General features: G+C 34.0%; 2 protein-coding genes across 3 annotated transcripts; both read left to right on the forward strand.

Annotated features, from left to right (window-relative positions):
- Positions 1-1904: 1904 nt before the first annotated feature.
- LOC128233151 (interferon-induced protein 44-like) lies at positions 1905-10314 on the forward strand. The gene is made up of 6 exons (XM_052946993.1): positions 1905-2596; positions 2965-3029; positions 3771-3971; positions 5733-5864; positions 6566-6737; positions 7155-10314. The coding sequence occupies exons 1-6, from the start codon at positions 2050-2052 to the stop codon at positions 7493-7495; spliced, it is 1458 nt and encodes a 485-aa protein (XP_052802953.1). The 5' UTR covers positions 1905-2049; the 3' UTR covers positions 7496-10314.
- Positions 10315-10631: 317 nt separating this feature from the next.
- LOC128233097 (interferon-induced protein 44-like) lies at positions 10632-20948 on the forward strand. 2 transcript variants are annotated; one of them, XM_052946990.1, is made up of 7 exons: positions 10632-11278; positions 11679-11743; positions 13226-13426; positions 15155-15286; positions 15576-15747; positions 16128-16409; positions 20883-20948. In XM_052946990.1, exons 1-7 carry the CDS (start codon positions 10732-10734, stop codon positions 20906-20908), a joined length of 1425 nt encoding a protein of 474 aa, XP_052802950.1. In that variant the 5' UTR covers positions 10632-10731; the 3' UTR covers positions 20909-20948. The 2 variants fall into 2 exon arrangements, with proteins under 2 accessions (XP_052802950.1, XP_052802944.1); XM_052946984.1 differs by lacking the exon at positions 20883-20948 and having other exon boundaries at positions 16128-17068.
- The last annotated feature ends 279 nt before the right edge of the window (positions 20949-21227 follow it).

Here is a 21227-nt window from a genome sequence, read left to right on the forward strand (position 1 = left end):
GTGGGACAGAAAAATATTTGCATGTACAAGATAGATGGATAAATTGTACACATTAATATATATTTGGGACGAAAGAATTTCCAATTTGAGTTTTATATCAGAGTACACGTTTCCACAGAGTAATATGTTCCCACTGCTGTACTGCTAGACTGCCAGCTTCACATCCATGAATAATTGCACAAATAATAAAACTAAAATTAAAGCCTGTAAAAATTGATTGAACTATCGAGAATCGGTTACTTGAGTGGAATCAATTATTCATAGTCAAACTGAAACCAATTCCCATGTTGACACTGTATTGCAAAGATGCATCCAGATTAATCTATATAAAGCATATACGTAATAAAGATAACTGTGGCCTTAATTTGTTCTATCTATCTTATTATCATGTGTACATAATTAGCTTCATTAAGGCATGTTGTGTATATGATAAAGTTTAATTATTGTAATCATATATACATGTATGAATGGTTTTGATAAGAAAAATTGACACACTTAGACCAGCCCAACTGCGTCCAAACCTCGATAGTGACATCAATCCCGCAATCTATTCCTTAATTCAATACACATTGATAAGTTTACACTATTGACACATACTGAGCCTTTAAGCAGGTCACGTGATATGCAAATTTATTTTGATTTTGACTTTTGCCATGCTTAGATAAGATGTTTGTTCTTGTGATAAATGCATTTTTCATCATACTGGGGATTAAACAATGTCAAAAAGGATACGAGAAGTCATTTAGATATACATTCACTTAGATAAATTTTCTTTTCCGTAACATACGATTACGATTTAAAAGCTTTGAAGTATGAACTTTTTCATACAAATTTGTTTCCAAAAATAAACCTTTTTGTTGAAAAGCAAGACAAAATGGTCATTCTTAAAGATCTAAATTTATACGTAACAAATGTGGACATGCATATTTCACTGTAAAATGTCCAAAACTGATTTCTGTTTATATATTCTTGAATTGAGCAAGGCTGTGTAAAATATTAATAAATTGATACTTAGTTTGTCAAATTCATTTATCATTTTAAATAAATTAAAGGTATTTTAAAAGTTTAAGCAATTATTGTTTAGAGTCATCTGCTGTAGTGGTCTTATTGAAAGCAGTATTTGTATCTTCCATTTAAATCAAAACAACACAATTGTTTTTCATATTCAACGTGTTGTTACAATTTTTAACTGGTTTGGGGTCATGTTATTTTTCAATAAATTATTTTGCAGTTGTAGTATCAGAGTTGCTAGGCTACATACAGTTCATTAAATGGATTTGTGTCCATTCAATTCTAGTAAAAGTATAATCACCCTTTTTGTAATATTCTTCTGTGAAATCATTATTGTTATATAATATTTTGTATTCATTTTCTGTGTGTAACATATTATTCTTATGCATTTGTGTACTTTTGCAAATGCACAGTTGCTCTATCTAAGTTAATACAAGTAGGACAATACATTTTTGATCATATATATAAGCATAATATATCATTTATAATGTACAGAATATTATTGTAGATGTTTGTGTATATATTTAAAGAAAATGTCAACTGTAGCAAAACTACTGGTTATTTAAAATGGGTTGTTAAAAAGATTTCCAAGTTGCATTAAAATATATGGCTATCGTTTCCCTGTTTCACTTAGCCATTTCGTAAACTTTAACTATAAAGTGTCCGGTAATAATACTTCAAGCCCGTAAAGGCCTTAGTTCATATTAAAGCATTAAATCACAATAAAAGGAAAATTTGCGTCGTATAATTATGTGATCATCAAACTTGATCAGAGATAAACGGCAGGATAATAAATTTATACATTTACTCGAAAGGAAACTCTTGCTTTGGTAATAGTGCATGTTATCCTAAGTAAATTAGAGTAGTCGTTCTTTCTTCTCACATAACAAGGAAGTAAATAATGTTATAATTTTTTTATAGTTTAACAAAATTAGGGCATTCGGAAGTTCTAGTGTTTCTAGTGCCCTAGTTTCTAGTGCCCTAGTGTTTCATGAAATACATTTCTCGAGATACATGAACTGAGGTTTGAATTTAAATATGGGTAAGAGTTTAACAGAAAAAGACTTTGATCAAGTAGAATCCTGGATCGGAACTGGACCCAAAATATTCAATCTGCTGTACAGCATAACACGGGATGGCTGTGGCGCGAGTGTGTTTCATCAGAAATGTGACAACCAAGGACCAACACTAACAGTCTTGTACAACAAGGAGGGTTCCGTGTATGGTGGGTACACCGGGCTTAGCTGGCAATCACCGGGAATTGGGTTGAATCAATCGGATGATGCGGCATTTCTTTATCAGTTGTATTTTTCTGGGAATAAGATCTCGAAGAAATTTCCATTAAAGAGCGGACAGACAGCGATTTGTTCATATGCCGGTTATGGGCCATGCTTTGGTAACAGCTTCTATCCTGACTTATATACATTTAGTGGTGTAATACAAAAGTTTTCTTCGGGAGAATACAACCTGAATGGGGACATGAATACACAATTCGGTAAGAACTACGAAACAGGAGGAACAACGTCCAAGGAAGTCAACAACGGACACCTCAGAGTGACAGATTTGGAGGTTTACACAGTCAAAGGTAAAGCAATGTTTTCGTTTGTGCATTCTATTATATGTTAAAGTTTATAAAAACATTCTTTAATTATATATGATATATATGCTCTAATCAGTATTTAGATTTTGTAGGTGTATAATGTTAAGATACATTTAGTTGTACTTGTTGTTGCTGATAGATTTTAAGTACATTTAGTAAACGTGTGTATTAAGTAAATGACACAACTTCAACTTGTTAAGCTTAAGTATCTTAGGAAAAAAAGATTATTTTTTTCTTTCCTAAGATACTTACGCTTATCAAGTTGAAATATATATATATAAACTAAAACAAGCTATTTAATTGAAAACATATTCATTAATACAACACGATATGTTCAAATATTTTATTTTTAGATGGCCAAAGAAAAGAGCCAGATTTGCCAACTCCATGGCGGAAAACTGCAGAATGGGGAACGGAGGTAAACTAAATACGAAAACATTATGAGAAATGAATATCGATTAAGTTTATTAAGTTTGTTGGTTTTTAATGCAGTTGTAGTTGTTTAATCCATTTACTTAAGTTAAATTCATTTCTATTTTTGGTATGTCAGTTAGTTCATTGATAACATTTTAACTTGTTTCACAAGATTCAAATTATTTTTGTTATGTTTTGATCAGTCGTATTCATGTTTAGAATTATGTATAGGGCATCGAGTGTTACTTGGCTAGATTGATATCTCTATGAACGTATATGTGTAAACCCCGTTAACATATCTGTGAAAGTTGGTTCCGATTTGTTAACGTAAGTTCTAAACTTGTTAACGCAAAAAGTTTATGCTTTGTCTCTAGATATATCGTCAGTCTTCTTATTATGTACTCCGTGCATAGCATTTATGTTTAATATTATGTTGGGACACCGTTTGTTACTTGGCCATTTTACTATATGTACACACACGCATAGTCCCATGCTTGCTAGCATTTAAATAACACTTCGATCTGATGATAACTGCCAACAATTGAAAAACTGATGCAGCCTGTTAACATTAAATATATCATTATGATTCCTTTTTTTATTTAAGAATTATTATAAACTGAGAATGATAAAAGTATGATAAATTCTTTGAAGTATTTTGACACTAGCGTATTTCTATAGAAGGCGCCTGATTGTTCAAGCGCTCTCGTAATCACTATTCAAACAAATATTGTCATTGGTTTTGTAGTTGCTTGAGAGATTGAAGGAAGAGGTGAAAGGCATTCAACCGCCAGAAGAACTTGACGTGCCACATTTCAACATTCTATTGATGGGGCCTTTAGGCTCGGGTAAATCGAGCTTCTGTAATTTGGTGTCCTCTGTTTTTCGGGGAAGAATATCACACCGGGCAAGAGTTGGTGGAGACTCGGAAACAAGTACAACAACCATGGTAAGTGACCTTTATCAAGGCTGCGTTGGAAAGGCTCAATATATATATATGTGTAATAAAAGATACTAACATAACGGATAACCATTGATTCGCATTTACTATTATACTATTGTGTTAGAAAGGACGCCTTTCAAGCCCATTGAACTTTTAAATCACTGTATTGTACATTCAGTGTAAAATAATAATAATGTTGATGATCCCAAACACCCCTTCCCTCTTGGAGAAAGCGGGATTCAGTGCCCTTTAGGCAGCACTATGGAATCGAGATGAACGAACGCAAGGAAAACGTATCTTTGTACTCGGAAAAGGAATATCCTTTCTCCATACTACTTTTATGTCATAAACAGACTTGTTCTAAACGTAAATCAACGTGAATGAAATCTGGAACGATTCTTAAAACGGGTTTTGTAGGGACTCATGCAAACCTATTTGCAGAGAAAGAGCAGTGAACCACAGCACGATGGCGAAAGGCCGAGGGCAATTGTTTTCTTCGTCCTTTCCCGACCTTCATTGGCATCAGAAATATTTATTTAAGTTTTCACAATAACAGTTGATCATACAATGCCATGGTGTGATTCCTTGATCATACTTTTTCATTAATTCAAATGTTTATGTTTCTCCTTTAAATGTATTTCTAAGTGAGCAAAATGAAAGAAAATACAATAACCTAAAAGAAAAGATTGTCCAAAACAATTCGGCACATTCAACCAGCCTAAGGGAACTATCGACCAGTCATATACATTGTACCAAAAATTGTTGGTCTGAATTTTTATTAAATCCGCAAAATATGCGTTGAAGTAAACTGATTAAATGATTTAATATTATAACCATGCCCAACTCATTTCACTTTAATGATAATTACGAGAAATACATTTATACAAAAGCAAAAGCGATACTTTGGCCCTTTATAACTTGAGAATTTGTGGCCACGTAGCTATTAATTAAAATAAACATTTATTAAGGCTTGTTAATTTTTATCTGTACTATATGCCTTTTAATTTTGATCATTAAAGTCAAATGAGTCAAACATTTACATGCATAGACAATAATTATTCCAGTCTCTTGTATCACAGTACCGGGCACATATAACTTAAGATCATTGAATGTATAACCCTTTATCGACGAACGATGTGATATCAAGTGGGTAAAGAACCATGAATGGACAAGAATAACTAGATTTAGGTTTTCTATGAAACGTTATACGAAACATTTACAACAGGTTAGGGCTAAGCATACAACAAATTGATAATTAAATTTTAAAATCCTGACTCTTAAAGGCGCATAATAAAGGCCACTGCAACAAATTCTTTTAAGATTATAAGTATGTTAATGTTTAATTCATTTGACTTTTATGGCCTAAACGAAAAGGCATATGATTTAGGAATAGATAAAAAACTACAAGGCTCAATAAAAAATAACCTGCCTGCCTGCCTGCCTATTCGCCAGTCTACCTGCCTAACTGTCTACTGGCCTCTCTGTCTGTCTGCCTGTCTGTCTGCCTGTCTGTTTGTTTGTGTATTTGTTTGTGTGTCTGCCTTTTTGTCTGCTTGTCTGTCAATGTATATCACTGTCTGTATTTATGGGCATTTATCTGGCTTTTGCTTGAATGTTTGTCTGTCAATCTGTCTGTCTGTCCGCCCGTTTGTCCGCATATATGTCTGTGACTAGATTATGCTCACTAAACATACAACGTACAAGAAGGTTAATAATTATACCCGAACTAAATTATATAATTATCCGACCTTTAAAATACAATTTCAGTTTACGCCATACACGTTTGGGGACAAAGTCAGCCTTCAGCTCTATGACACAAGAGGCTTAGCGGAGACGGATACATTGGACCTTGTCCAATGCAATCACATGTTGGAAGGTAACGTGCCGGACTTTTATGAGGTAAGCGAACAAATTTTAAAGGGTAACAACCTGTTAGTTTTACAACAGATAATGTCATGTCGTTCGGAACGTATTTTTTTATTATTATTAGTAGTAGTGATTGTAGTAGTAGAAATAGTAGTAGTAGTTTAGTAGTAGTAGTAGTAGTAGTAGTAGTAGTAGTAGTAGTAGTAGTAGTAGTAGTAAAAATACTTTCATACTTTTATTCATTTAATAAATGGCGGCGTAGTATTTTGGTCATGCATGTATGCCCTGTTTAATTTAAAAGTGTTTTCGTGCATTTACTGTTATTATAATGAACATAGATTTATAAATAAAAGTGCATTGATTAATGTTCATAAAATGTTTGCACTAAAAACGAGTGAATAAGAAACTATAGAAAAAATACGGGAGAACTTTCTCACCACGAACCGGATATAGAAAATTGACAACTTAGCCTTCAACTATAATTTTGCCTTAGGGGCGTCGGCGGACTGGTAGCGGCATAGAAAAACACTCTATTCAAAAATGGGGTTTTTAGAAAAAGAAGACACCCATAAAACTCCAAAACTGCTGTTTCTAAGATAACAATGTATGACAAAGTCAATGTTTAAACGTCATGACCATTATGGTGCCTTGATTACTTTCTGAGGCAATTTTTAAGGATTGAATTTGAATAAAGAGATCGCAAGAACAATCAAAATAGTATCATTTCTTTTTAGATGACATCGACGAGTCTCATATCAAATGACGATGCGGATTTTCAGCATAGGCCAAAGTTGAGTCACAAAACGCACTGTGTTGTATTTGTTCTGGACGGTTTGACAGTGGGCGATATTTCAACGCCTATGTTGCACAAACTGAAAACGTATCGGAATCTGTTGAACAGAAAAGGTTAGTTCTCTAACTCAGTAATTCGGATAATTAGCCGAATTGTTTAACATTAACATGTATATATAGGAATTTCAACGGTTCTCTGTCCAGTTGTCTCATCACACGAGGGATATAAACTGTTTGGTTACAATGGTTGACACTGTAGTTTTAAGCATCAAGGCGGTAATCCCATGATGTATCTGTTATTTATTTATTGTAATGACTGTGTGGTTTGTTTGTGGTGTTTGAATTTGTGTATGTTGTGTTAATACGTGTGTGTCTCTAGTTAATTGTCGTTTATGTCGTTGCCTTTTGACTCAAAAGCCGGGTATCATTTAAAATTCTGACTTCTGGGATTGTCCCTGTAGTTTTGATTGTATGATTTAATGTTAAACAAGTGTGAAAAATATATATTTGGACATTCCTTCAAATTTTCAGAGATACCACAAGCCGTCTTAATAACAAAGATTGACAAACTCTGCGATAAAACCGATGAAAATGTTAGTAACACATTCATCAGCCCAACGGTGAAAGAGGTAGTCGAAAAAGTATCAGAGCTGTTCCAATTTCCGCGGAACAATATTTGGCCAATTAAAAATTATGAAGAGGAAGTAGAAAGTGATGAAAAAGTCAACATCCTTGCTTTGCTTGCTGTCCGACAGATCCTGTTCTTTGCAGAGGACTACTTGGAAAACATGAAAGTGAAGCAAAGTAGGAAAAGTAAGAAAGGAAAGGCAAAGCAGGCTGAAGGTGAGGTGTTCGGGTCAGACACTGCTTAAAACGTATAATGATATGTTTTTCAGAAACTGAATTTGTGTGGAACTTCATTATCAGCTACACATGCCATGTCCTCAGATGCTCAATTATACTGAAATCGTATAGACACAGTCTTGACAACAATAGCGTCAATGTAAATGTGTATGATATCACTAAACAATGACTTATTATATTTGGGTTCGACCATTCCTTTTAACTCATTCATGTTGTTTGATAACGTGTGTCCTTGAATAATTGTTTGTTGAAATTTGTCCATATATAATTGCTAACAATCCTTGTAGATATCTTGGTACATTATGTTATACTTGTTTCAAATATTACCCATGACAAACAGTTATATATTAATGGTGATGTGAAAGTATTGTATACCTATAATTGCATTTGTCATGTGTGCATCACAAATCTAGGTAATGAAATCGCTTTGAAATTATTTAAAATCTAAGTTTATACTATTGATGAATTAAGTTAGATACTTTAGTAGTTAATGAAATTATCGCAATATTATACAAAATATAAGAGCAAGCCTGATATGAGATTTTTGATATTACGAAATGGCGACAAGTAGCACGACCTTTACCTGAACAAAAGCTTCACTTCACCAACATAGCATTTATATGGGAATTGTTATTCATATATTGCTGAGAATATACTTTTGAAAAGCGTAAATGCGCATAAACGGAACCTTGCTGGAATTGATCGATTATTAAATGATGTTTATCTCCTACATCAACATTCCAATGCGCGTACATGTAGTCATGTTTAAAACATCATTTTAAGTTTCTATTTGGTAAGTGTTGTAAACGAAATCAGTGTGTTTGTATTGCACAGTCACTTTATGTCGCTAATTTATTTCACACGCATGATATACAGAAGTTTGGTTTACGCCTGTTTGCATGACATTGCTGATATGGAAAATAACAACTACACATGGATTGTTTTACATAAGAGTTCCAATTGCTTATGCCAACGTGTTATTGTATTATTGAACTTTTAAAGTAGAATTGATTGTCATGCACAATATTTTAAAAAATGATCAAATACTATAACCACTACCAAACTTATTTGCATCTCATTGCTCGGTTGAGATGTAATGTAGATGTAGCACCTGATTTCTTATAATTATGCACGAGGTGGGAAGGTACTGCATTAGTGCGCATGATTTTCTGGTGGTGTTGGTTGTCATCATCCGATATGGTTAAATTGTGGCAAATACTATCATCTTGTGATATATTATTTAGAGACTCTGAGGTATGTTTCTTTTTTGGCATTGTGTTGGTGGTGGTGTTAATGTTGATTATTATCTTGATTGGTTCCATGTAAAAGTGCGTCATTAACTTTATTGACTTTTGAGATGTTTGTGTCGTTTTTTGAATGACTTTTATGATCAGCTGTGAATACCTGTACGTGCCAATATTCAATTTCTGTGTTAGTTTTGATGCGACTGTTTACTGTGGAATAGCCGGCTTTTAAGAACTCGACATCATTGTATAACTAACTATCGTATGCATCGAACTGCTTATTTCATATAAAATACAAAACATTCACCAATAGTCATGGCTCCAATATCACAAAAGTAATTTGTTAGTTATCAACCTCAATCTGAACTAATTTTACTATAGAAACTCACTGCGTAATTCAAAATAAAAAAAATGTTTTGCTATTCTTGAAAGCGCATAATGTCATAATTAGGTGATATTGATTAAAATAATTAGTCAGCATTTTATAGAAACATAATTCTGGAGGAAAAATTGTACTTGAGTTTAATTTACTGTTTTCAGTTTTTACTAAAGTACATTTTGTGCTCTAAAAACAAGTTTCTTTAGAATATTGAGCAATGATGTTTATTAGCGGAATGCATAAGAAAATACCCTTTAAAAATAGTAATTTTGAATTATGCGATGCCGTTATGTAGAAAAAATAGTTGACCTGACGATTAAGAAAAGACTTCAGCATTTTCTCGATATTTGCAAAACTACATTTCCGATCCTTATCATGCAAGTGCAGTTTATCGACATATTTTATTATTCAAAACTAATTTTTATTTTTAGCCATTTTTAGTTCAGTTCATCTAATACTTAAGTTTTTGACAAAAAAAGGTTATTTCTAATTTAGTTCAGTCAAGTATACAACACCCTTTCATATTTCTTTCGTAGGCAATTTTCATTTTTGTAAAACCAAGACAAAATAATTCGTCGGTTCGATCTTCATTAGCGGTGGGTTTTCCTCCAATTACAGCCACGGAAGAAAAAGCCTCGAGAGTGATTCAAACTATAAACGGAAGGACAGGTTTAACTCGAGGGTTCTGCAATCAATTTTACTTTCTGTTTGTTGAGTTTATATACAATATAAGATAATGAATGAAAAAGCGCAATATATATATATATATATCAATCTACGCTAATAGTTCTGATTCAAATAATAATTAATTACGACTTGGCACATATACACGACAGTATTTTTGAGCTGTATATGCATTCAAATTTGGGAAAAACGATTTGTATCTATGATCTATTGTGTCAAGTAAAATCTATTGAACATATTATTAAATCAATAAAACGGTACGGGATTAAAGATTCAAGGCAATAGGCGAAAACATTTCTACGTTTGTTTTTTTTTCAGTAAACTATAAACCGAAGAGTATAACGCATTCAGTCCTAGTAGACAGTTCGGTATTTATGAATAAAAAACAAACACATATAATACAGGAATTGTTTTGCTCGATGTTAAATTATTGTTGTACCTGTGTGAAAATAATTGTGATGCTCCATAGCTGTCAAGGAAAACTTTACTGACTAAATACCAGACGGGGTTAAGTAAACTTAATCACGCCCTTGTGACTTATATATATTGTATCTTCCTTTTGAATTGCGCCAATATAAGTTATAAAGCATTTTTACCATAAAGGTAGATATTTTCGAACCAAATTAGGTTCAGTTGAACAACTTCCAATAAAATTATGGTGTAATCATCAAACTTGATCAAGGCTTTATGGCGGAATATTATATCAATATATTAAAAGTTAAAACAAATGAAAACCATTGCCTGTGTAATAGTGCATGTTATCCTAAGAACGTTAGAGTAGTTGTTCTTTATTCGATTGGAACAAGGAAGTAAATACTGTTTATTAAAGGTGTAGAATTTTGTAATATAATATAAAAATAAGGGCATTTTGAAGAGATCGAGAGTATTTGGTTATCCTTCTTGTTAAAGATACATGAACTGAAGTTTAAATTCAAATATGGGTAAGAGTTTAACAGAAAAGGATTTTGAACAAGTTGAATCCTGGATCGGAACTGGACTGAAAACATTCAATCTGCTGTACAGCATAACAAGGGATGGCTGTGACGCGAGTGTGTTCCATCAGAAATGTGACAACCAAGGACCAACCCTTACAGTCTTATACAACGAGGATGGTTCCGTGTATGGAGGTTACACCGGGGTTAGTTGGCTCTCATCGACAACACCATTGGATCAAACTGACAATTCTGTATTTTTATGCCAATTGTATTATTCTGGCCTCAACACGCCTAAGAAATATTCAGTTAAAACCGGACACACAGCCATTTGTTCATTATCAAACTGTGGTCCTGTATTTGGAAGTGGTTCCGTGTATGACCTATACACATTTTTTAACACCGTAAAAAAGACTCCTTGGGGAATATACAATCTAAATGGTAACATGATGACATACTTCGGTAATAATTACGACACCGCGGGAATATCATACAGGAAATTCAACAACGGACACAGTAGAGTGACAGAGTCGGAGGTGTATGCAGTCAAAGGTAAACAATGAATTTTAAATTGGTATTTACAAATTCTTGTTTATTTAAAAATAAATTGGGCTTAAATGTGGTGTTTTCTGTCCTACATCAAAACTATGTAAATATACTTATAAGATATCTGTACTGGTTCTTGCTAGTATTATCCGTATTTGGTACTGTTATGATATGTTCTATTGTTTATGTCCATTCATGTGCAATATAGATACATGTACTGTATTAAATTATCAACAGCTTATCATAATATGATTATTAAATAAGTTCACACATATGGCCCATCCGTATTAAACAGTGCACACGATGTTCAGAATTTAAAAAAAATGGAGATTTAATCGTTAACTTAGCTTATAAGTTGAAAGAAGATACCTCTATTTAAAGGGTTTCATTTATTTCATTTTTTTAGATGGCCAAAGAAAAACGTCGACTTTACCGACTCCATGGCGGAAAACAGCAAAATTTGGGCCAAAGGTAAATTATGTTACGCTAGGGATTAACAAAATTACGTTTGTCTTTAAGGCCTTTTATTCAGTTTTGTTTTTGCTGCTCTTGTTGCTGTTTTAAGTGTTACTTCCTCCTTTCTAAAACAGTTGTTTGTACTATTGGAAACTACAGGGACAAGCCCAGTAGCCAAAACATTAACAAAGGAAAAAAAACCCTGCTTAAAATGTACAAGGCAAATGTTTTACAGATATTAATCGAGGAACACACAACGTAGAAGCAACACAGACAGAACACACATGCATCAAAGCATTAAAATATAATTATTTATTATATACCCATCATAAATCCACACGCAATACATATCGCAAAATACTGTAATTCGTATTCCACTCAAGTGCTAACGGCCGTATTCCACTTTTGTGACGTCACGTCATAACAAGTATCGTTGCGCGATGTTAAATTGACGTCGTAAAACAAAATAATGCGTCGTTATAATGACATTTATAATGAAAACATCTGGCTTTTAGGTGCTCTAAACAGTAATGAATATAATAAAAGGGTTATTAGTACTGCGTTTTGATCCGGAATGTCGTATTCGACCCTCGTGGATTTTTGCAGATTTTGATTTCACTCTGCTTCCGCCTCGTGAAATCCGAATCTGCAAAAATCCACTCGAGTCAAATACAACCTCCCGGATCAAAACGCATTACTACAGCGAGGTTTTTTTTATTCACGTTCTTCTTATTATGTGATCAGTATGCAATACATATCGCAAAATACTGTAATTCGTATTCCACTCAAGTGCTAACGGCCGTATTCCACTTTTGTGACGTCACGTCATAACAAGTATCGTTGCGCGATGTTAAATTGACGTCGTAAAACAAAATAATGCGTCGTTATAATGACATTTATAATGAAAACATCTGGCTTTTAGGTGCTCTAAACAGTAATGAATATAATAAAAGGGTTATTAGTACTGCGTTTTGATCCGGAATGTCGTATTCGACCCTCGTGGATTTTTGCAGATTTTGATTTCACTCTGCTTCCGCCTCGTGAAATCCGAATCTGCAAAAATCCACTCGAGTCAAATACAACCTCCCGGATCAAAACGCATTACTACAGCGAGGTTTTTTTTATTCACGTTCTTCTTATTATGTGATCAGTATGCCACGTTTATGATCAGACGTATGTAGAGATATTGAATGTTGCTTTAACATGATGGGCAAAGAACGTAAAGTTTCATGCTCACTAGCAATTTAAATCATACTGTCTTGAATCTTATGATCAGCAGTGACAGTCGAAAAGCTTTACAAATTGTCAACAAGCATATAACGTGTGATTGTATTGTTCCTATATTTATTAATTTAAACACTGAACAAAGTGACAATATGATCAAATGTTTGTCAAGTAGTTCGAAGAATAGCTTTATTCTGCTTTGACGATTCTAAAATATAGGTATGCACATGCGCTATCGTAGTCATTAATGGCACGGAAACCTTGTTTTTGAAGATGCTAGGGAGCTTGAAAGAAGAAGTCAAAGGCATTCAACCGCCAGAAGGACTCGACGTGCCACACTTCAAGATTCTATTGTTGGGGCCTTTAGGCTCGGGTACATCGAGCTTCAGCAATTTGGTGACATCTGTGTTTCGTGAGAGAATATCACACCGCGCAAGAGTAGGTGGTAATGCGCAGACCAGCACAACAATCCAGGTATTTTTATTTCCCCCAGGTGAAATAATTGGTATAAGGCTAATGATTTGCGTTTTCCGTCCGTCCGTTTATCTTTCCGTCTATCCGTCTGGATTCATTACTATTTAAATTCTGGACATAAAGTAATGTAACATATGGAAAGTGTGTATAACATTAGGGCAAGATCCGTCTGGACCGGGCCTTTAACATAAAAGTAATTGCCCTTTAATTAATGAACAAACGTTAATGAGTTGTCCTCGGGCGTTTCCATGTGACTATTTGACAGAAGTAATGGAACTTGTGTGAAGTGTGTATCACAATAGTACGGTGATGAACGCGCAAGATTAGATAGGGTCAGTAACAGGAGTTATTGCCGTTAAATTAGTGAAAAAGGCTTAAAAATGTCTGTCTATGTAACTAACTTACAGAAATAAATATACTTATGCCAAATGCATATAAATGCGTATAAATATATTGCAATGGTAATCGTGCAAGATTCATCTCGATCAGGTCAGTAACACAAGAGTTGTTGCCCTTAATGTAATGGAAAACAGCTAAAATCATTCAAACCACAGTTATTTGTGCTAAACCTAAGGACATAATTTAATGAACTTACATGAACTGTGTACACTTTACTTGATGAGGCAATGCTTTGCCAGTTACATAAAAGTTTTTGCCATTACATCAATGAAAGAAATCTCTAGTTTGTCCATTGAGGGCCATTTATACAAATCTAAATAACAGAAAATTGTGAAACTTACATATGTTTGTACCACTATAGTTGTGTTATCTAGATTGAATGAGTACCATCATAATGTACTTAAGTTATGCAATGAGTGTTTGTCCTTTCGGAGGAATAACTTGTGTTTTCGATGAAACTAACTTTCTAACGACAATTTCAATAAATATATACAGAAATTGTGAAGTAACAACACAAATCTTCTACTTGAGTAAATACTTAATAATTCATAATGACTATGGTTTGTAAATAAAGTACTCTCTGTGGAGTTTTGCTTAAATTGGAGTCTAGAAATGTTTTCTTGTTCGACAATGAGTCATTTGGTGGGGGATATCAATAATGGAATGGAATTGTGTGTTCCTAAAACCAGTATAGTGCCTTATGTATACATATAAAATAATAATAATAATAATAATAATAAGAATAATGATGATAATAATAATAATAATAATAATAATAATAATAATAATAATAATAATAATAATATTAATAATAATAATTCATTTACAAGTGCGACAACCAGCCATATGTCACTATTCACATTAACACTGGAGTTATCACCATTGAATCATACAATGAAACTATTAACACTGAAGTTTCGCCATGAAAGTTCAGCTTCCGTTTCAAGACAATGACATCGCGATTCAAAATATTCGAAAATGAATCGTCTGTGTAGCAATGTCGGTGCGAAATTCGGCAAAGAATGGCATCGGCGAAAATGAACGCAAAACGGGTTCCAAAGATTATGTATAATTGATTGAACTAAATGATAGTGTATTGCTTAAGGTCTCAAAACAATCAAAATCCGCATAAGCTGTATTTTCAAAGAGGATACCTATTTCCCGTATCATCCCTTTAAATCAAAATGTATTGCTTTACGTTGCTGATACATTGATGGCATAATTCTTACAATGGTTTTCTATATGAAATCGTTATTTAATATAATATCACTGAAAAATACTGGTCAACAAAGGTAGCAATGTTCACAGATAATTTAAATACGATTTCAGTTGACGCCATACACGTTTGGGGATAACGCCAGCCTTCAGCTCTATGACACGAGAGGTATAGCGGAGACTGACACATTGGACCTTCTGCAATGCAATTTCATACTTGACGGTCACGTTCCGGATTTTTATGAGGTAGATGGTAAATGTGTTCTATCTTGTTATTATCAACTTCAAATGCAAACTTAATCTGGAAATACCTAGGGTGCTATCTATATCAAGCTTTACATGTATTAACAACATAGGCAAACCCAGCATACATCGATTCATTTGTCTAAAATAATGATTAATGTGAACATAATCAATAGATGACAGCCTTTTCGCAATAAACATAACGGAAGTATTTTTCCGTAACGTACTTACAATAACAAGAAACACTGGTACTGGATTTGATGAACGGTTTTCTTTTTGGTTTGTTTCGCAGATGTCGCCGACTCATCTTTTAAAATGTGACGACGCCGAATTTCGTCAACATGCCGCGTTAAAAAACAAAATCCACTGCGCTGTGTTTGTACTGGATGATTTGATTGTTGGCGATATGTCCAAGTCAATGCTGCAAAAACTACTAACCTACCGGGATCTATTGACCAGAAAGGGTAATAATAATATGAATGGATATTTATAAAAAAAAAACTACTTTTAATGCGATTTTCATGAAACAGAAAGCCTTGGATCGAAAAGTGTTTTTATTCATTTATAAGAGGCTACTTTGAAATTAACCCATTTTGAGATGTTTTCCAAGAGAAAGACGGCTGTTTTATCATCCCATATGGCTCTGTATTTGGAGAGTATCTGTGCTTTTATACGAATATGAGATTTATGCATAATGTAGATTAATACGTAGAAAGAACGTTTTGTTTTAGAAATATATCAATAACACATTTGTTTATAGCTTAAGTGTATTTTGTATACATGTATAATACATATGTGCAGTTATTTAAACTGAAGAAATGTTTCGTGATTAATCTACTTCCAGAGATACCACAAGCAGCGTTGATCACAAAAATTGACAACCTCTGCGAGAAGTCGGCTGAGAATACAAGAAACACTTTCCTCAGCCCGGCAGTCAAAGACCTTGTTGACAATGTAGCGGACCTTCTGCAACTTCCACGGAACAGCATTCTACCGGTTAAAAACTACGAGGAGGAGTTGGAAATCGACGAGAACATCAACATCCTTGCTTTGCTTGCTATCCGACAGATCCTGTTCTTTGCAGAGGATTATTTGGAAAACATGAAAGTGAAGCAAAGTAGGAGAGGTAAGTGGAAGGCAATTAGAGGCCAGGTTGATGGTGATGTGCTCGGATCAGACACTGCCTAAATATGTTCATATATTAACGTGGAAATCGATAAAGACTTCAGATGATAAACTTGACTGAAAACCAATACCAGCAGTACTTACAACATCATACTGCAAATGCGTTTGATGGTGAAATGTTTGGATCACGCACTACTCCACCGTTAAAGATATGGTTTTCGATACTTGAATATTTGAATTCGGAATGCCTGTTGGTTACATATGGGTTAGGGATTTATGTGTGCTGAATGAAAAATATGACACCTTGTGATGCCAAAAAAGTCTAGTTCAGATAAAAACTATTCCAGACCACAATTACTTAATCTTAGTGTTTGTTCGGTCATTTCTTTTACATATCAGTAATCGGTAAGCAATACCTTTCAGATGATACCTGCCTTAAAAAGCTCGCCATGCATCGGTTAGAATGAATGTTAGATTTGGCATGTGACCGTTGTGGTAACTTAACAATTATTTCAAATACTTTTGACATCATTTGAATTTAAAATGTAACATAAGCTTTGTACAAGTGTATCCTTTGGATAGTTTTTGTTGTGTTTAACATGTGTCAATTTATTACTCCATATGTATGTGTCAGATTGTTGATACAGTATGATATCTTGTTTTCAGAGATTTATTTTAGTCATTTTTAGTTATATGTGTAATATGCTGTAAAGATCATAATCATTTTAATACCGTTGTGGCTTTGCAATTTGTAACAAATATACATCATTTGGAATTTATTTCAATTAAATAACTATTGTAAAACTATTCATATTTACTTTGCGATATAACCTTAACCCCATTAACCTAATAGCGTGAGCCTTGTACCAATTATACTATGCCACGAAATGGCGACAACTAACAAGACTCATACATGGAAGCAGCTTCACTTCAGCAATAATTATATTTGATTGCTCATAGCCAACACTAATTTCCTGTAAAATCCTTTATTCTGAATACAAATAAGGTCCAGTGAAACTGGAAAGTCTCAAGAGTTGTACTGCCCTCGACGTGGCTTTCATTATGTGTTGCATCCACCCACACCTCGCCCCCTGCTTCGGTTTCAAGATGACGGTGTTCCCGCCCTGAAGGTCTTGGTATTTGTGGTCAATCGACTGCCGCGTCAATCACGTTCGCGCTGTTAAGAACAAGTTCCGTCCACATGTAGTGATTGGCGTCTCGCTGGCCAATCACAAACGTGAACATGTAGGTACCGCCTTCCGGGCAGGTGTATATACCGGTGTTGGGACTATAACCTATACCGTCGTTGACAATAACCTAGAAAAATGAAAACGAAGTTTATATGTTTCCATTTTTATTGATATTTTGTTTGTATTATGCGACAAAATGAATATTAAAACATCACTGTGTCAAATCAAAACTAAGTAACTTCACATGTTCTAAATAAAACTCATAAAGAATACTTTGAACATGTATATTTGTGGGTGAAAATATAGATGCGTATTCCAGGAAATAGTATGTTCAACGTAAATTCCCATTGTACTGTTTTATGGTGACGATATCCACCATTATATTATAATTTCAGTAAATAGTTATTATGAAGAGCTGTTCAAATTGTCTATAAAACATTCAAATTCATTCATCGGACGTTTGTGGTATAAATGTATTAAAAGTACTTTTATTTACTTTACAACATAAGGACACCAGTTTCATTCTTTGCGTGAAAGTTTACTTACTTTATTGAATTTAAGTGTCTGATGCTGTCCTGGTGGCGTCATGGTCCAAATATGCCGAAAACGCAATACCACCAAATCCTGTGAAGAAAACAATATATCGTAGTTATATATAAAGCGTATACATATAATGCTGTAAATTTGTCAAATTATAAAACGTTTCTGAAAGGTGTCTGGTGATCCACTTGACATCAAATGGAGAAGTAGCAGTACCAATGCGAGCCTAAGTAAACGGTAGGAAAATAGTTCACAAATAAATGACCAGTGCAATCATTTACCTCGACTAAGGAAATAAGAACCTGTCAAAGTTAGTTTAATGAAAGAAATGTTCTTCCCCTCTGCATTAGGAGATTATAATAACTAATTGAAGGAACGTTACAACGTAATATTTATTGTTATTCGTTATTTAAAGAACAAGAATTTATCAATATATGGCTATAAAGGTAAATGTCTTCATTGATACCAACCTTGTCTGCGACTCGTAGCTCGATTGTGACGAGGTGTATTACTCCCTGAATTGACATTGTCATGTACGGGCGAATCAGGGAGAGTTGAAGTGTGCACAGGAGTTTCGTGGTGATGGTGGCCATCCGAAAAGGCTGAACTTTGGTGATTTCAACCATCGCGTGATACATAAGAGCCTGTGTGGCTCTTGTTTGTACCATGATGATGATGATGATGATGATGATAATAATGATGATGATGATAATTTGGTGGTTGTTGACAATTATGTTGATACTTTGTAATGTTTTCGTGCAGACCATGTGTCTTGGATGACTTGTAGTTGTATGATCATTACCTAAATGAATATTGTGAAGGCCAGTTATGGCCAATACTTGATAGTCTGTGTCCGGTTTGTGATGACTGTCTGGTGGAGTGTCTGGTCTGTGAAAAGAATGGGTGCTGTGAGCGTGGTGTGAAAGATCAGTCACTCTTGAACCGTAGTGATGGCTATGACTACTGGAACCAGCGTTTTAACCGGACTAAGTCCGACTTGTGACCCTTGCTTTTCTGTTCAAGTTGGATATGTGTAAGCTGGCTATGCACAGTCCACCGGAGGTGGTGCATATTGTTGCTCAGCTCATTGATGTTTTGTGCTTGGCTAAGAACTCTTTAACTGTGAAAGTTTGGCGTTGCTTCTCCTGAATACGTAATAATTCGAATGTGAATCAAATGAACGGATCCATGCGATAGTCAAATTGTTCAAATTTATTGAATGGCTTCTCTGTCAAACCTTTTTGCATGGAAAGAGCTGTGAACCAATGCACGAGTCCGAAAGGCCGAGGGCAACAGTTTTCTTGGTCCTTCCCCGACTTATATTGGCATTAGGAATATTTATTTAAGTTTTCACAATAAAAGTTGATCATACAATACCAGTGTGTGATTCAAAGTGTACCGAGCACAAGCACAGTTATAAATTATCTTGTTACTGGGCAAGTATTACTTACATAAAAAGTATGGATACACATGAACTAGCTGTGTGTTTTTCCTCAATCATACTTTCTCATTAATTCAAAAGTAATTGAATATAATTAATATTACTGTTTATTCTTTAAATGTAATACTAATTTAGCAAAATGAAAGAAAATGCAATAACTCAAAAAGTAAAATTGTCGAAAACAATTCGGCACATTGACCAGCTACAGGGAACTATCGACCAATCATATACCAAAACCTTTTGGTCTGGATTTTTATTAAAGGCGCAAAATATACGTAGATGCAAAATAAATAAATCATGAAATAGTATTTTCATGTTCAACTTTTGACTTCAATGATCATTTTAAAAAATGAATTTCATTCAGGTTCTGATACAAAAAAATAACCGTTATGTTGGTGCTTTTTAACTGGAAAATTTGTGGCCACGTACCTATTATTTTTTTTAAAAACATTTATTAAGGTTTATTTTTTTATCTGTACTTTATGCCCTTTCATTTTGATAATTTAAGTCAATTGAGTTAAAGATGAACAAATTTTGAATTTATTCTTCCCGTCTCTTGTATTACAGTAAGGGGGGCACGTATAACTTAAGATCATTGAATGTATAACCCTTTCTTGACAAATGATGTGATTTGTCGAGTGGTTAAAGAAGTATGAAGGGACTAGAATAACTACAGTTGGGTATTCTATGAGCGAGTTATAAGTAGTTGGTACGTTTAAAGCAGAGAAATTGTAAAATGTCGCACCGCACTATACGAAACAATAACAACAGGTTAGGGCTAACCATACAACAAATTTATAATGAAATTAAAACAAAAACATGAATCTTAAAGGCAAATAATAAAGGCCACTCAAAAAAAACTTTTTAGATTGTATGCATGTTCATGTTTAATTCATTTGACATGTATGACCTAAACATGAAGGCATGATTTCGGAACAGATAAAAATACTATCAGCCTTCAAAAGAAAATAACCTGCTTGCCTGCCTATCCGCCGGTCTACCTGCCTAACTATATACTGTCCTCTCTGTAAGTCTGTCGTCCTGTCTGTTTGTTTGTGTATTTGTTTGTGTGTCTGCCTTTTGTTCTGCCTGTCTGTCAGTGTATATAACTGTCTGTATGTATGGGCATTAATCTGGCTTTTGCTTGAATGTTTGTCTGTCAATATGTCTGTCTGTCCGCCCGTCCGTCCGCATGTATGTCTGTGACTAGATTATGCTCACTAAACATACAATGTACAAAAAGGTAAATAGTTATACCCGAACTAAATTATATAATTATCCGACCTATAAAATACAATTACAGTTGACGCCATACACGTTTGGGGATAAAGCCAGCCTTCAGCCCTATGACACGAGAGGCTTAGCGGAGACGGACACTTTGGACCTTCTGCAATGCAATCACATGTTGGAAGGTAACGTGCCGTACTTTTATGAGGTAAGCGAACACATTTTAAAGGGTAACAGTCAGTTACTTAACTTATAATGTCATGTCGTTCAGGAAAACTTACATTATTATTATTATTATTATTATTATTATTATTATTATTATTATTATTATTATTATTAGTATTATAACTTTAAAAATTAATTGATCTTTATTTGATAAAATTAATCACAAATAGCAGCTATTAATTACCAACACTTCTCC

This window comes from Mya arenaria, chromosome 1, assembly GCF_026914265.1.
Source record: "Mya arenaria isolate MELC-2E11 chromosome 1, ASM2691426v1".
Taxonomy (NCBI): domain Eukaryota; kingdom Metazoa; phylum Mollusca; class Bivalvia; order Myida; family Myidae; genus Mya; species Mya arenaria.